This window comes from Elgaria multicarinata, chromosome 1, assembly GCF_023053635.1.
Source record: "Elgaria multicarinata webbii isolate HBS135686 ecotype San Diego chromosome 1, rElgMul1.1.pri, whole genome shotgun sequence".
Lineage (NCBI taxonomy): Eukaryota > Metazoa > Chordata > Lepidosauria > Squamata > Anguidae > Elgaria > Elgaria multicarinata.
In genome coordinates this window covers 199670465-199687865 of record NC_086171.1, presented here as the reverse complement: position 1 = coordinate 199687865, position 17401 = coordinate 199670465, and the positions used below count along the sequence as shown (strand labels likewise).

At 43.2% G+C, this 17401-nt stretch overlaps 1 protein-coding gene across 1 annotated transcript in view; it reads left to right on the top strand.

Moving 5' to 3' along the window:
* Positions 1-219: 219 nt before the first annotated feature.
* Positions 220-17401, top strand: part of CBLN4 (cerebellin 4 precursor) — a 37495-nt gene continuing 20313 nt past the window's right edge. Inside the window, exons 1-2 of the mRNA XM_063120528.1 lie at positions 220-510; positions 16072-16188. Of these exons, the coding sequence (XP_062976598.1) occupies positions 220-510; positions 16072-16188 (408 nt within the window). The remainder of the gene's footprint in view (positions 511-16071; positions 16189-17401) is intronic.

Sequence of the window (17401 nt, the reverse complement as noted above, 5' to 3'; positions counted from 1 at the left end):
ACTGGAAGTGTGCAGAAGAAGCTCCTGATGCTGATGCGCTGGTAGCGAGCGGTGGGTTTTTCTTCGTCTTCTTCTTCTCTTCCTCCCGCTGCTGGTAGGGCTGCTGGTTGCTGGATTTGTGGCGTGGTGTGTGTAAGCGTGGAGAGAGGCGGAAGGCGAGGCGTTGTCGGGGCGCTCCGAAGCAAAGGCGTTCGCTGTCCGGCTCTCTTGGTGCTGAACATGGGCGCTTCAAGCAGGGCGCTGTCCATGGTACCTACAGTCCTCCTCGCTTTGGCTCTCCCCACATTCTCGGTCTGGGCGCAGAATGACACGGAGCCCATCGTTCTAGAAGGGAAATGCTTGGTAGTTTGCGATTCCAACCCGGCTACTGATTCTAAAGGATCCTCTTCTTCTCCCCTGGGGATCTCCGTACGGGCTGCGAATTCTAAGGTTGCTTTCTCGGCAGTTAGGAGTACCAATCATGAACCTTCCGAGATGAGCAACAAAACCAGGATAATCTACTTCGACCAGGTAAAACAAAACAAAACAAAGAAACACCTTGTCTTCCAAAGGTGGACACACAAATTATTTTCTCGTGCACTACTGGGGTGGGGGAGAGTGAATTTTGGAACCTAGTTTTGGCTAAGGGATGAAATGCTTTTTGTCTTGGGGAGAGGAAGTTAGATTACAAATGGTGTGTGTGTGTGTGTGTGTGTGTGTGTGTTTATTAGGAGGCAGCTGGTCATGACACTGAAATGAGATCGTTTCAGGAGAGTAGGTGGAGATCAACAGGTGAGAGTCAATCTGTGAACTCTTTAATGCTCCTTTGAAAGCAATGGGCTGAAACTTATAGTGATGGTGGAAACTCTTGGTCAATTGATTCATTTCCTTCCTTTCCGGTGAAGTTTGATAACCATTTGACTTTACCGGGAGAGTCTGCATTTGCATGTTAGAAGTCTTTGGACTGAATCAATCATAAGGCAATAACCAGGAGCATGCAGACTGCTTTGCTTTGAGAAGCCAACTACTTGTTTTATTACTTATTGATTTTGACTTCTACTATCCCACTCTACACTAAAGGCTTATGACTTTTTTTTTAATTTCAAAAGTTAGACATTTGCAAACAAGGAGAACCTGCCATCTCCATTCCTATTAGTCCACATTCTCATGATTTTTAAACAAGTTGTCTGTATCAGAGATCAGAAAAAGGAGGACCAGACCATTCAGGAATGCAGTCAGTTCAGGTGATTTGAAGTTACTGAAGGCAGAGATTGTGGAAGAATGAAGAGGTCACATTGTTTCTGCACTCTTGTAACCTGATCTGAATAATATTTACTCAGAAGTAAGTCCTTAATGGGGCTTACTTCCAGTTATGATTATGGCTGCAATATTTCTAAGACAAGTTTATATCTGAAGGAAATGTGTGGCAATTCTTTAAGGTTATAAAATGGGGTGTTCAAATAAAGATGTTCAAAAATAATTCCCAGTTCCCTGGAAGATCCCTGTTTGGTTTGTATCTATATTCCCCCCTGCAGTTTGAACCTTTTATAGCTTTATAAGGTGTCAAAATCCATATCTGGTCTTTAGACACAGCTTGTAATCCATAATGTACTGGTGCAGTCACAGTGGCATAAATAGGATGTGAAAATAGCATGAATAGAGGAATCAAACAGCCAGGTAAGAGGAACACAGGGGCCATCCTTTGAAAAAATCCATTGCACCTTAGTTGCATCACTGCAGAATTTTACAATATTGTGAAGAAGAGTTTCCATGTTCTTGTTCTTTTCTTCCTAACCTACTCCTCAAACATAGACCTTAATAATTCCTTTATCCAGTCTTTGGACAAAATAGAAAGAGTAATTCACTCCCTCTCCAAAGTCAGTTTTATCAAGTCATTTATAAATATGAATTGTTTGTTTTGCAGCAAAGGAAATAAAATTCTCTCTCTCCCCCCCCCTCAAATCTATCTATCATACAATCTTGTCACTTTGAAAAAAGTCCATTTATTTCAGAGCATGTGTGGCGATCTCTCCTATTGGAATCTATACAATGTACAGGGGTGTAATTTTAGCAGGATCAGACCCATATGTAAGGGGAGGGTAAAGAGGCATTGCAATTATGTTGTGTCAGCTCCAGTTTGAAATTTATGTGTCTTCTTGGGAATTGTCTAATACTCTGCCATCAGCTATTTTTTTTTTATCAGCCCCTTCTCATTATGCATGATAGCAGGTGGAAGAGCCTGTCTTTGCAAATATTAGCACAGCGGTTTAATTAAGCCCTATAAGTTACTCTTTAGTCTTTCAAAGCATATTCTCTGAGAGAATGATGGATCTTCAACCTCTCCCATGACTACAAAGAGTTCTGGGAATCTTGTACCTCACTCAGTCACACTGCCATTAACCTTTTCAAGAAGCCAGGAGACAGGTGGATATGTAAGAGACTTGGAAATGGTCAAAACACCAGACAGCTGCTTGTTTCTATGGGAAGGAAGTGCAAGACAAGATACAGTGCTTTTTCCTCTCTCTTCAGGAAGCAGTTATGCACCTTGAATTTTAAGAGTTGTTTTTTCTCTCTCCTACGAGTTGTATATCATCTGAAAATGCCACATCATTAATTACTCCTCTTCTTACCATGTTCTTAACTTCCTGCTTTCCTGTGCAAACCTGCCCGCTCACCTTGCCTTCACATTTTACTCTGATATCTTCACACTCATTCTAATCAAGGCTGAGCAAGAAGCCAGGATATATTACTTGAAGTGGATGCCACAACTGAAATCAATCCCCACCCTAACCAGTCCCAAATCCCATTTATTTGGAACGCGGTTCTACTGATTTCAGTATACAGTGGCAAATCCAGTTTACAGTGTAACCCTAAACATGCCTGGTCAGAAGTAACCACCACTGAATTTCATGGGACCTACTCTTAGGGAAGTGTGTGTAAAGACTGCAGCTTCAACTAGCTTCCCATTGAAGCCTCATGGTGCTGTAGGCTGAATCACAGATCACTTTCAACAGTGTATTTCATTTCTGAGAATAAAGAAACATGTAAATGACCAAGGTAGAAGTCCTGCAAATATTTCCTTTGGATTTCCAGTGAGTAGGATATGTGATGGAGTTTTCTTGCAGTGGATCATGTAGCTTAGCATGGTCTATGTAGACTGGAAGCAACACTCTAGGTACAATCCTTTCCTAGTTCATGAAAGATCTGGTAGAGAATGGGCAACAGACCTTATATGCAATGCATTTGCTTTATTTATTTATTTGTATAGATGGCTATATGTATCCAGAAGGGATCCCAGGGAAGTGTGCAGAACAATAACAATCAACTAACCAATCAATCATTCATATACAATTACATATTATAGGACAAATTAAAGTATTATTAGTCCATCAATGTATACAGGGCATTTCACAGATTAATAATCTCAAACATAAACTCGCTGCCCTGAATTACTTAGAATATAAAAGTACCAGAAGAATAAAACTTCAGTTTTAGCTTTTTATTGATTGATTTTTATTTTCATTTTTTTAAAACACACACACACAACTGCCCTTCATCAAAACCTTTTAGGATGGTGTCCAGAAGGAAACTTCTCAAACTGTTTTTTAAAAAAAAGATACGGTAAAAACAAAACAGAATAATTTAAGCATAAAACAAGGCAAAAGGCATTAAAACATTAAAAAGCAGTCTAAGCTTTAGAGGATTCTTCGGAGAACTTTTCATGCATTACCTTGTCACAGTCATTATGACAACCCTGCAGGGTAGGCCAGTATTATCAGCACCATTATTGTAGATGAGAATCTGAAAAGCATAGTTTGCTTCAGGCCAGCTGGTGAGTTTGTGGCAGAGGTGAGATTTGACTGCAGGGACTACCTGATTTCTCACTCAGTTTCTTAACAGGCTCAGTGTATTACACACAGCCTTTCTCAACCTGTTGCCTTCTAGATGTTTTGGAGTATAAGCCCCAGAATTCCTGACCATTAGCCAGGATGGCTGCGGCTGATGGGGTTTGAAGTCCAAAACATCTGGAGGGTATCTGTTCAGCAAAGGCTGTAGTATGAACACCAGAAGCTGCCTTATAATTGTTGACACTGACTGGCAGTGACTCCCCGGGTTTATAGGTTGGTTGCTCTACTAGCCCCTATCTGGAGATGCCTGAGATTGAACCTGGCACCTTCCGCATGTGAACCACGCACTCTCCCACCCAGCTAACAGCATAATCCTATTAATGGCCTGGTTCAGACAACACGCTAAACCATGCTGCTTAACCACAAAATGGTTAACAGAATGCATTAAGGTCAATGCATTCCGTTAACCATTTTGTGGTTAAGCAGCATGGTTTAGCGTGTTGTCTGAACCGGGGCAATGTCTGCTCAGATGTACATCCCATTGAATTCAGTGTGGCTTACTACCAGGGAAGTGGGTATAGGATTACAGCCTTAGCCAGGAGAGACAAAAGGTGCGTGGAGGGAGAAAAAAGCAAGAAGAGGCAAAGCAAGCAAGATTGACTGTAAAGAAGTGGCGCTATATGTACTTAGGCATCAGTTCAGTAAGGGATGAGGAGTTAAGCTATAGGCTTCAAGGAAATGTTGGAATTTGAAGGAGGGATTTGCTGGAAGAAAGAGAGCTGGCATTATGTAGGAATTCAAAGACAGAGGCAGCTGTATCACTAAATGGTGGCCCCTTCCCATAAACAGCTTAGTAGTCATTACCCCAAAATACTAAGCGTTAATTTAAAAATAATAACATTAATTCCTTCTTTACTATTAAATTAAGAGAATAGTTAGGAAAATGGAGAGGGAAGCCTTCTTCACAAAAGAAGAGACACAGATAATGGGAGATAACGTAATTCATGCCTTACCTTTAGTCATCTGCCTTTTCTATATAAGGGTGGCTGCCGTTGTTTTAAACAAAGATGCCCCTATTAGTGACAAATAAAGCAGAGAAGGATAGCTACCTAAGTAGGTAGGTAATCCTGTCATAAGGTCATGAAGTAAGGGCTGAAGGTGCTACACCCGTGTAACCTCACACCGAACATTAATTGACATTGGCACTGAAGAAGACCTTTATTGAGCAGATAACTATTTGGTGATGCAAGCAATCTTTCTGATGTGTTGATTTGAACAGTACCAGGGTGCAGTCATAATGGTTGAAATCTCCATAGGTAGGTCGAACATGTGGCAGTTTGGCCCTCAGTTAAGGGCGAGTCAGCTGACTCACATCCCTCCATTATAACTAGAAATTGGGGGTGGGGGTGTAGGTTCTACAGCTTATAATGAAAAAAATGGCTCAGTGATCTGAAATAGCGATGTAGAAGAAGTCGTTTTTGAGGTAGAAAGGGCAAGAAATGGCTTATTTAATGGAATTTAAAGTTTGATGAGTGCACACCAATGGTTTGGCAGGTATTGTCTGGTTTTTCTTCCATAGACTAGCGTGGGGTTTACTTTGTAGTAACATTTCTCTGTTCATACATCTTTTAAGAACATCAGAAGATCCATGCTGGTTCAGACCAAGGGTCCATCTAATCCAGCATTCTGTTCACACAGTGGACAACCAGCTATTGACCAGGAAGCCTCAAGTAGGACACAAGTGCAACAGCACACTCCCACCCACATTCCACAGCAACTGATGCACATAGGCTTACTGCCTCTGATACTAGAGGTACGACACAGCCATAAAGACTAGTAGCCATTGATAGCCTACTCCTCCAAGAATGTATCTAACCCCCTTTTACAACTATCCAAATTGGTGGCCATCTGCACATCTTGTGGTAGTGAATTTCATAGTTTAACTATGTGCTTTGTGAAGAAGTCCTTCCTTTTTTCTGTCCTGAACTTCCCACCATTCAGCTTCATGGGATGATCCTGGGTTCTAGTATTTTGAGAGAGGAAGAAAAATGTCACCTTGTCCACATTCTTCACATCATGCATGATTTTGTACACCTCTATCATCACTCTCCTTATCCTACTTTTCCCCCCAAGCTAAACAACCCGAGCTATTGTAACCTTCCCTTGTAGGGCAGATGCTCCAGCCCCTTAATCTTTTTAATTGACCTTTTCTGCACCATTTTAAGCCCTACAATATCTTTAAAAAAAAAAAAAAGTATGGTGACCGGAACTGTACACAATATTCCAAGTGTGGTCACACCATAGATTTGTATAAAGGCAGTATGATATTGGCAATTTATTCTTAATTCCTTTTCTGTTTATGCCTAAAATGGAGTTTGCCTTCCCCCTCCTTTTCCTTTTTTTGTTTTTACAGCTGCCACACACTGGGTTTACATTTTTATTGAGCTCTCCACCACAACCCCAAGATCTCTGTCTTGGTTGGTCACTGCTGGCTCAAATCCCATCAGGTTATACCTGAAGTTGGGATTCTTCTTGCCCCAATGTGCATCACTTTACATTTGCCCACATTCAACCACATTTTTAGATGCACATTCTCCCAATTTGGAGAGATCCTTTTTCAGTGCCTCACAATCTATTTTTGTTTTCACCACCCGAAATAATTTGGTATCACTGGCAGACTTGGCTGCTTCACTGCTCACTCCTAATTCCAGGTCAATCATGAACAGGTTGAAAAGCATTGGTCCCAATACCGATCCCTGTAGGACCTCACTATTTACTCCCCTCCACTGGAAGAATTTGCCATTTATTCCTACTCTCTGCTTTCTGTTCTTTAACCAGTTTCTAATCCATAAGAGGACCTCTCCTGCATGGTTTACTCAGGAGTCTTTGGCCTTAGCTAGACCTAAGGTTTATCCCGGGATCATCCCTGCCTGGGATATCCTGTGTGTCATTTACATGAACAGGGATGACCCCGGGACGATCCCGGGATAAACCTTAGGTCTAGCTAAGGCCTTTGTTGAGGGACTTTGTCAAAAGACTTTTGGAAGTCCAAGTAAACAATGTTTATCAGATCACTCCTGTCTACATGTTTCTGGAAAACTATTTGTCATCTTAGATAAGGGAGAAGGTATAGTATGTGCTTTGCCCTAAAAGAACTATAAAGTATTGGTAGGTTAGGAAAAAAAGTATAATCTTTCACTCTATTTGCTGAATAGGGATTCAGCGTGTGTTGGATGGGGTTACACTCCCCCTGAAGACACAGGTCCGCAGCTTGGGTGTACTTCTGGATTCAGCCCTGAGCCTGGATGCCCTGGTTTCGACGGTGGCCAGCAGTGCATTTGCACAGTTAAAGCTAGTGCGCCAGCTGCGCCCGTTCCTAGAGATGTCGGACCTGGCCACGGTGACTCATGCCTTAGTTACATCCCGATTGTATTACTGTAATACGCTCTACGTGGGGCTGCCTTTGAAGAGTGTTCGGAAACTCCAGCTGGTTCAAAGAGCTGCAGCCAGATTGTTGACTGGGGCTGGTTACAGGGATCACACAACTCCCCTGTTAAAAACAGCTCCACTGGCTTCCAGTCTGTTTCCGGGCACAATTCAAAGTGCTGGTTATGACCTATAAAGCCCTATATGGCTCGGGTCCAGGTTATTTGAAAGAACGTATTCTCCCTTATGAGCCTGCCTGTGCTTTAAGATCTTCTGGAGAAGGCCTTCTTTCAGTCCCACCATCTTCACAGGCGCGCTTGGTGGGTACATGTGAGAGGGCCTTCTCGGTGGCTGCTCCAGTGCTCTGGAACTCTCTTCCCGGGGAAGCTAGGCTGGCTCCCTCCTTGATGGGCTTTCAGAAGCAGGCTAAAACTTGTTTGTTCCAGCAGGCCTTTGGAGAATAATCTGGCCCTCCATCTTATAACTTTGTTGTGTATTTTAAACGTTTATGGTTTTGTCCCCCCCCCCCCTCACAATGTATGTTTTAAACTTTGTAAGGCCACCTTGAGGCCCAGCATTGGGCAAAAGGTGGGATAATAATAATAATAATAATAATAATAATAATAATAATAATAATAATAATATTTTAGCCTATGAGCTTCATAAACTCATATTTGCAGGATGAGAGAGGGGGAAGAATGGAGTGTGAGTGGAGCCCTCTGGTGGAATTCCAGCAATTCAGGGAGCACTGAAGGAAGAAGGCTCTGAGGGCAGGGTGTAGAAGTTTAATGAGTTTGAGTTTAATGTGGTTTACTCCTGGGTAAGTGGGTATAGCATTGCAGCATCAATTGGCTAAAAAGATAGATGCTTGAAAATGCTTTATCTGTGCCAGGGGGTTGAATTTGATGACCTTCCAGGTCCCTCCCAACTCTATCTTTCTTTATGAATGATATTTATTTATTATATTTATATCCTCCCTTTTTCCTCCAAGGAACCAAAGACGGTATACACAATCTACCTCCTCTCTATTTTATCCTCACAACAACAACCCTTTGAGGTAGGTTGGGCTGAGAGTCTGTGACTGGCTCAAAGTCACCCAGTGGGTTTCCATGGCCGAGTAGGGACTAGAACCTGGATCTCCTGACTCCCAGTCCAACACTTTAGCCACTACCCCACATTGCCAGTTGAGTACTTGCAATGTTGAGCAGTAGTTTGTTTCAAGGTAGCTTCAGTTGCAATGACCCTATGTCATTCGAGTGAACAGACAAACCTGGGACTTTTTAAATATACATTTACAATATTTATATACCACTCCGCATTGAAGAATTTAGGAGCTGTGTACAAATCAAATAAAAACAGAATAAAAGCACATTAAAAGTACATTAAATAAAAACACATTAAAAGTACATTAAATAAAAACACATTAAAACCACCACTGACTGACATCTTCAGTTGACAGCTATCCAGCTCCAAGGTAGTGGTGAAGCTAGAATTAACCACAGCATAAAATACCTTTTGTTGTTTATTCGTTCAGTTGCTTCCGACTCTTCGTGACTTCATGGACCAGCCCACGCCAGAGCTTAAATGCATATTGCCTAAATAACACTTCTCTTAAGGGTGTGGCCTTAGCAGCTGAAATTTCCTGGCATTTTGGAGCTTGAATGAACATGGAAAGCCCTTAATGAAACTTGGTAATCTGCAAGTTAATTAATTTTTCTTAATTGAATTATACAATGTATGCAGGACACTCTTACCACATGGCTGAACAGGAGAATACTTGCATCAAGCCATTTCTTTTTGAATCACTGCTCTTTAAAAATGCCCTTTTTTGGGTGGTGGTGGTGGTGGGACATAGAAAACCTATAATGTGCCAAATCCCAGATGCTATTAGGTATTCTGAAATGTTTGAATGAATCCCTGAAAATAGGGCTCTGATATTCCACTATGAAAGCAGTATGAAAGTGGTATATAAAAGCCAGGAGCCACACTACTGCTTTATAGCAGTATTGAAATGCACTGACAACTGTTCGGGCCTATGGCACATACCATGTACCATTTTCATACCACTTTCATAGTGCAACATCCTGCTTGGTGTAGATGTGTCAATGGGCCGCAACAGTTGTCAGTGCACTTCAGTACCACTATAAAGCAGTAGTATGGCTCCTACCTTTTATATACTGCTTTCATATCACTTTCATAGTGGAATACCCTGCTTGGTGTAGATGAACCCTTACAAGCAACATAGTCTAGTTTGTCCCAGTCAAACAAGGCAGTCAGGCAAGTAATTTGCAATGCTAACATTACAGGGCATGGAGGGGACTCACCCCCTACCTCTTATGCTTCCCCCCGCTTGTAAAATGTTCAGGAATCCACAATGTGGTTCAAATTAGGAGAAACCGGGGTGGCTCTATTGAATGCTGTTAATGAAAATGAAACCAAACACTACAAGGTGACCAATAAAACATCAGCCACAACCCCCTCCAAGTCCAGCAACTGTCTAAGGAGCTGTCTTTAGCTGATGGTGCACCTGAGAAAGTATATTGTACTTGGAAAAAATGTTCAGGGAAATGCAACTACAATGATCAAGGGGCTTTCCTATGAGGAAAGGTTACATTTGGGACTATATTGGTGAGGAAGGAGAGACATAATAGAGGTGTAGAAAATTATGCAGAATGTGGATAGGGAGACATTTTTCTGCCTCTCTCAAAATACTAGAAATCAGGGCCATCCCATGAAGCTGAATTATTATTATTATTATTATTATTATTATTATTATTATTATTATTATTTTATTTGTTACCCACCTCTCCCTCTGGATCAAGGTGGGGTACAACACAAATACAAACACCATAAAATACATATAACTAATTAAAACATTTAAAACTAATACATTATTAAAATCAGGACAGATAAAAGGGAGGACTTCTTCACACAGCACATAGTCAAACTATGAAATTTGCTACCCCAGGTGTAGTGATGTCCACCAATTAGAATAGTTGTAAAAGGGGGTAGACACATTCTTGGTGGAGAAAGCTATCAATGGCTATTAGTCCTTATGACTATGTCCTACCTCTAGTATCAGAGGCAGTAAGCGTATGTACTAGGGGTGTGCACAGACCCCCCGCTCCGCTTCACTTGCAGATCCGCCATTTTCCGGATCGGGCCGCTCCGCCCCGCCCCCGCTCCGCCCACTTCCGCTCCGCTCCGCCCGGAGCTCCGGATCCGGATCCGGAGCTCCGTTTCCCCCCCCCCATAGGCTTGCATTGAAAGCTAAAAAATTATACAACTTTTTTTCTGTTCAAGTTAGAAACCTCATGATTGGCACCATGACACCTCATGGGGATATACACACGCATGCCAAGTTTCAAAGCAATCCCATCATCCCCTGATTTTTGGCGAATTTTTGAAAATCGGGCACCCCACACACAACATCCCTGCGAGGTGGGCAGGGGAGGAGGGAGGGAAGGCAGGCAGGCATGCAGCTGGCATTTCTGGGGGCATAAGGAAGTGAGCCAAGGATAAGCCAGTAATGCATATAAAATGGAATAAATCAATCAATAAACAAAGGAGGGGTGGAATTAAAAGCAGCAGTGTTGCTCAATAAACAACAAGAAGAACTTTTTTTAAAAGGCTATATCTGTCTTTTACCAGCAATAGGGGGACGTGCCCGGGGGAGGGGGAAGTAGCTGCCAGTTCAAGACACTGACAGCCACAGCTCTGAGAAGAAGTAAAACGCTCACTTCGACTCAGAACAGGCATTGCTCCACCACTGAAAAGTGACCATTCACTTCAACTCATGATAGGCATTGCTCCACCGTTTTACTCTCTTTGGAAGGCTCTAATGGCCTTCCAGTGCAGGAGAGAGTGGGGGCACGTCCACGATGAGATGCCCTAGGGGAGCTCATCCCCTTGCACCACATCGATTCAGTTGTTCCCCAAGGTTAGGGTGGGGAGCAGTGCTGTGTTTCTATCTCTTATTCTTGGCTTAGTATATGATTTCAGGTTGTGTTTGTGCATTTGGTGGGGCTACTGTGTTAAAAAACACGGGGAAAAGCCCGTTCAGATGAAGAAAGGGAAGTTTCCCAGAATCCCAAGTTACCTGTTTTGCCTATGCCCTCCTCCAACTTTGGGATCATCATGACCGGGAGCTGACTCTGCCCCTCAGCCCTTTGAAAAAGGTATTTTTCCCGCCGATTTTTTAAAAACGTCTAGCCCGCGACCCGTACGATGCAGAAAGTTGAGAGTGGTCTCAAAATGACCCCCATCCACGACTCTCTGTGCACAAGAATTTTCAGAACGATAGCTTAAACCCCCCCCCAGTTATCCCCGATTCTTTCCCTCAATGCAATCCTATGGGCGAAAAGCCGAAAACGCAGTTTGAGCCGCGCGGTTGACCCGATTTTCACAAAAATATAGCCCGCGACCCGTACGATGCAGAAAGTTGAGAGTGGTCTCAAAATGACCCCCATCCACGACTCTCTGTGCACAAGAATTTCCAGAACGATAGCTTAACCCCCCCCCAGTTATCCCCGATTCTTTCCCTCAATGCAATCCTATGGGCGAAAAGCCGAAAACGCAGTTTGAGCCGCGCGGTTGACCCGATTTTCACAAAAATATAGCCCGCGACCCAGACAACGCAGAAAGTTGAGAGTGGTCTCAAAATGACCCCCATCCACGACTCTCTGTGCACAAGAATTTCCAGAATGATAGCTTCAAAAACAACGTAGTTATGCGCGATTATTTGCCACAATGCAATCCTATGGCGAAATGTTTTCAAGATGGCGACCGGAGCGCTCCGCCTGAACTCGGAGCTCCGAAAAATGGTCGCTTCTCTTCGCCTTGCTTCTAGGGGGTCCGCGGTCCGCTCCTACTCCGCCTCTGGGTAAGGCGGAGCAGGCCAATCCGCTACTGCTTCTACGCTCCTAATCGGAGCGGAGCACATCCCTAGTATGTACACCAGTTAGATAAATTCTTGGAGTTTAAGGCTATTGGTGGCTACTAGTCCTGATGACTATATGATACCTCAGAACCACTGTCTATTATCTTTGCAAAATCATGGAAGATGAGTGAAGTTCCGGATGACTGGAGGAGGGCTAACGTTGTTCCTCTCTTCAAAGAGGGCAAAAAGGAGGCACCTGAAACTATAGATGAGTTACACTGAAATCAATCCCTGGGGAAACTTTTGGAGCAGATTATAAAGCAGTCTATCTATAAGCACCTTGAAAACAATGCAGCGATTTCTAGAAGCCAGCATGGATTTGTCAAGAACAAATCCTGCCAGACTAATCAGATCTCATTCTTCGATCAGGTAACCTCCCTTGTGGACTGTGGGAATGCTGTGGACATAATATACCTTGACTTCAGCAAAGCTTTTGACAAAGTACCACATGGCATGCTGATCAACAAACTAACTAAAAGTGGGCTAGATGGAACAACTATTCGGTGGATCCACAGTTGGCTACAGAATCAGACTCAAAGGTCTTAGCTAGACTGGGTGAAATCCCGGGACAAACACTGGGATCGTCCCTGTGCATCCACATGATGCACAGGGGATCCCTGGATCAGGGAGGGATGATCCCTCCCTTGCTCCGGGATCTCGCCCTCCCATTTAGGCTCACTTTTTCCATGGTCCCGGGCTGAGGCCGAGACCGTAGAACGTGTGGCCCGTTGCCACCATTAGACCTGGCTCTGTGTGAGGAGCTGTGCCCATTGGGGGTAGGGTGCGGGGAGCGGGGAAATGAACTTATTTTTTAAAAAAGGATCTACCTTTGTGCACAACCATTCATGCGCTCCTGTTCCTTTAAAAATAAAAAATGGTGTGTGCCACACCTCTCTTCCTGAGGTCACTGCACCTCATGTGTAAACGGAGGAGGGATCTTCCATTAATTACAATGTGAGATCTTCCCTCGTCCATCGTAGACTATAAGGTAGGTCTAGCTAAGGCCAAAGAGTGCTAATCACTGGTACCATCTCAAACTGGGGGGAGGTAACTAGCAGGGTACCACAGGGCTCAGTCCTGGGCCCAGTGCTCTTCAACATTTTTATTAATGACTTGGACGAGGAGGTGCAGGGAATGCTTATCAAATTTGCAGATGACACAAAATGCAGTTACAAGATGGGGGATACTTGGCTCAGCAATACTAAAAGTGAGACGGATTTTGGAATTGTTGTAGATCACAAGCTGAATATGAACCAACAGTGTGATGTAGCTGCAAAAAATAATATAATAATAATAATAATAATGCTATTTTGGGCTGCATTAATAGAAGTATAGCTTCCAAATTGCATGAGGTACTGGTTCCCCTCTATTCAGCACTGGTTAGGCCTCATCTTGAGAATTGTGTCCAGTTCTGGGCACCACACTTCAAGAAGGATGCAGACAATTTGGAGGGGGTTCAGAGGAGGGCAATAAGGTTGATCAAGGGTCTGGAAACAAAGCCCTATGAGGAGAGACTGACTGGGCATGTTTAGCTTTGAGAACAGAAGGCTGAAGGGAATTATGAGAGCACTCTTCAAATACCTGAGAGGGGCAGGATCTCTTCTCAATCATCCCAGAGTGCAGGACACGGAAGATGCAGTTACAGGAAGCCAGATTCCGGCTGGACATCAGGAAAAACTTCCTGACTCTAACAGCAGTATCACAATGGAACCAATTCCCTAGGGAGGTAGTGAGCTCTCCCACACTAGAAGCATTCAAGAGGAAGCTGGACAACCATCTGTCAGGTATGCTTTGAGGTAGATTCCTGCACTGAACAGGGAGTTGGACTTTATATTCTTATAGCCCCCTTCCAACTCTACTGTTTTATTATTCTATGACCTCTGGTATCAGAAGCAGCATGCCTATGTATACTAGTTGCTGGGGAACATGGGTGGGAGTGTATTATTGCACACATATCCAACATGCAAACCCCCCATAGACAGCTGGTTGGCCACTGTGTGATTGCTGGACTAGACAGGTCTTTGGGCTGATTCAGCATGACTCTTCTTAGGTTCTTCTCAAGTGCTACCAAGTCAGTGTATTTGAGAGAGTGGGCAATACATCTCAGAAGACCCGATGGTGTTCCTTCTAAAATCTAATCTATGGAGAAGCAGGAGAAGGGGAGGCACATATAAGGAAAATGCCCCCTAAGTTATCCAGGCACCAGGGGGCTTAAAAGTCAGAAGCTGTTCCTTGAAGTAGCTAGACGTGCTTAAACTCCATTGGAATTGATAGAGCTGTTTGTCCAGTTAAAGATTGCAGCCCGAATCCAGTTAAACTTCTTTTGAAATCAATGAGGCTAATTTTAAAGGGTGGTGGTTAGGGCTGAAGAATAAATCCCATTAAAATCAATAGGGCTTAAACAAGCCTGACTTTCTGTTGATTGCACCCATTACTTACAAACCAGCCAAGTGTATGGGATCCCAGGCAGCTATGGAAAGGCCAGGATACATGTTCGAAAGAGTCACAGGAGGAGCTTACATTTCTTAGCTGATTATACCTACAGTCCTTCTCAATGGTTATTAGTCCCCTGGTTCCAGAACCCTTTGCTTGCTTTGATGTGCAAGTGACGATGCTGAGCAAATGGGCTTTTCCATTCATTTTAATAGAAAGGGAGGTTCCATGTGCACATTCAGTGGAGCTGCCATCTCCACTGAAGTGAATGGAGAAACTATTTCAAACTGGGGAGCTTTGAATAAGTTTCTGAATTCTTACGCTTGGAAGAAATCACCTGATCAGATTCATCATAAGAAAAGAAACATTCATATAGCTCAGGTTTAGCAAGACGTATTCTGAGTGGTGAACAGGAAATGCATCATTCTGATTTGTGCATTCAGATGAATATGCTATGCATAAGGAAATGAACATATGGATTTGAAAAAGGGTGTGGAAGAATGGCAGGAATGAGATATGCATGTACACTGGCAGTTACACACGTGATATCATGTGCATATGGTTACTAGTGAATGTGTACACATGCCTTTGACTCCTACAAAATCAGGGGACTCTCCAATTTGTTTCTGTGCTCCATTGAGATCAGTTGACGTTCCTGTCTAGCAAATATGTAGCATTTGGAAGTTAGTGGTTTATTTCAGTTTTGTGCTCTGGATCTGGGATCTGGGATTCTACAGTGTCAGAGGCATTGCGCTGCATCACTGCAGTGCTGCTGTAACATCATATCACTGTGCTGCTAATGTTCTGCTGATGTAGCTGTTGGTGTCCAGGTTGCTTTGATTGTGCCTGCCTGGCTACTTTGGTGAGGCTATGTCACCAGAGTGCTTTGAAAAATGTGCTGCAAATAGATTTTAAATACACCAGCAAGTCCTCTCACTGTGACAAGATGACGCACATGCTTCAAACTCAGCAAGAGCTTTGGTTGGGACTCAGGAGCTTCTGAGATAGCTGTACAAACCACACACAGTGTGATGCTATCCAAGCAGGCTCAGAAGCAAGCCCCTATGGATTTAATTTAGGCTTCCTCTCAACTAAGGCTGCCTAGAATTTCAATCTTAGAAAGGAATTTCTAGGGCAGTTTAATCTTGTGGAAAATAAATATTGTCTGTGTCAGCAAATTGTAATGCCATGTATAATACATCAGAATAATTAAATTTGGTGTATAATTGTTTATATTAGTATATTATTATACTAATTAGTATATAAATTGTTTATATGAGTATAAACAAAGAAATTAAAACACACACACACACACACACACACACCACCTCAACTTTAGATGTGAGTAAGCATGGTATGAAATCTTGTTTCTATTGCAGATTATTGCTATTCTTTTCCAGAACACTGAATGCGTCCATTAATTTTTGTTTTTTCTTTGATTTGTAGATCCTTGTAAATGTGGGCAATTTCTTTACATTGGAGTCTGTCTTTGTAGCACCAAGAAAAGGAATTTACAGTTTTAATTTCCATGTAATTAAAGTCTACCAGAGCCAAACAATCCAGGTACGTTGATTTAAAATCATATTTGTCTGTATTTTCTTCCTTCCTTTCCTTTCCTGCCTTCCTTCCTTCTTTCCTATCTATTTTAAATAGTTAGATAATGACTGATGAATAACTGTTGTAAATGGAAACAGTTTAAATGCAACCATATTGATGAGGGAGGAAGTATATCAAATATCTTAAGCCTAAACAACAAAATGTATTAGATAGAAACTGGAGAAATAGCTAGTGCTCAAGTTGGCAGATGCAAATAGATTTCAGGAAGTTTTTGAGATCACAAGGGGCTAAATCAAGCATTGCTAAGATGGAACTTCCAGTTGTGTAATTGGGATTTCCATTCCCCTCTGCCCCTCTACAGCCCCCTGAACACACCAAATCCACTCTTGGAAGTCCACCAACTCTCCAGAGCAGATTTGGGACATGCATGGGATGGCTGCAGAGGAAGGCTGGCATTGTTCACAAGGCTGGCATTGCGAGTTATACAACATTTCTAGTCAGGATCTAGAGTGTTCAAAACAAACATATTTTTGCCTTACACGATGCAACTTTTTGGTGAATCCCTTATTGGAGACTGTCAGATACCATGATCAGAATCAGGCTGATGTTAAGCAGGTGCTTAACCTTCCCTGTTGAAATCGATGGGAGTTAAATGAGCTTAGTTTTTGCCTATGCCTCCATGATTAACGGTTCACAAAAGAGAGCCTCATTATGGATAAGGATAACAGCAATATCTTCACAGACCTGCACAGCAACACACCCACATAAATGTGAAGCCTTTCTGTGCCTTATATATAATTGCCCAGTGGCTTCTTTGCTTAAGGTCCACAATGCACTGCATACACCCACAATAAGCATGAGTATTAGGGATGTGCTCCGCTTCTAATCGGACCGGCGAATTAGAAGCGGAGAGGGGGGCTTTGCCTGCCCTTAAGGCGGAGGCGGAGAGGATTGGGGGACCGGCGGAGCGTGGCGAAGAAGATCGAGGTGAAGGCGAATCCTTCGCCTCGATCCGGAGCTCTGCTGGAAAGGTAAGTGGGGTTTACCGGGCCCTGCCACTGTCGCTGTCGCCCATGTGGCGACAGCGGCAAGGCCCGGTAACCCCCCCTCCTCTCCCTTACCTGCGTCCATCCGCGGTCCGTCGGCTTCTTCAATTGAGCCCGTGGTTCAACCAGGAAGTCTAGGCTGCACTTGCAACCTACAGTCATTGAACCGCGGG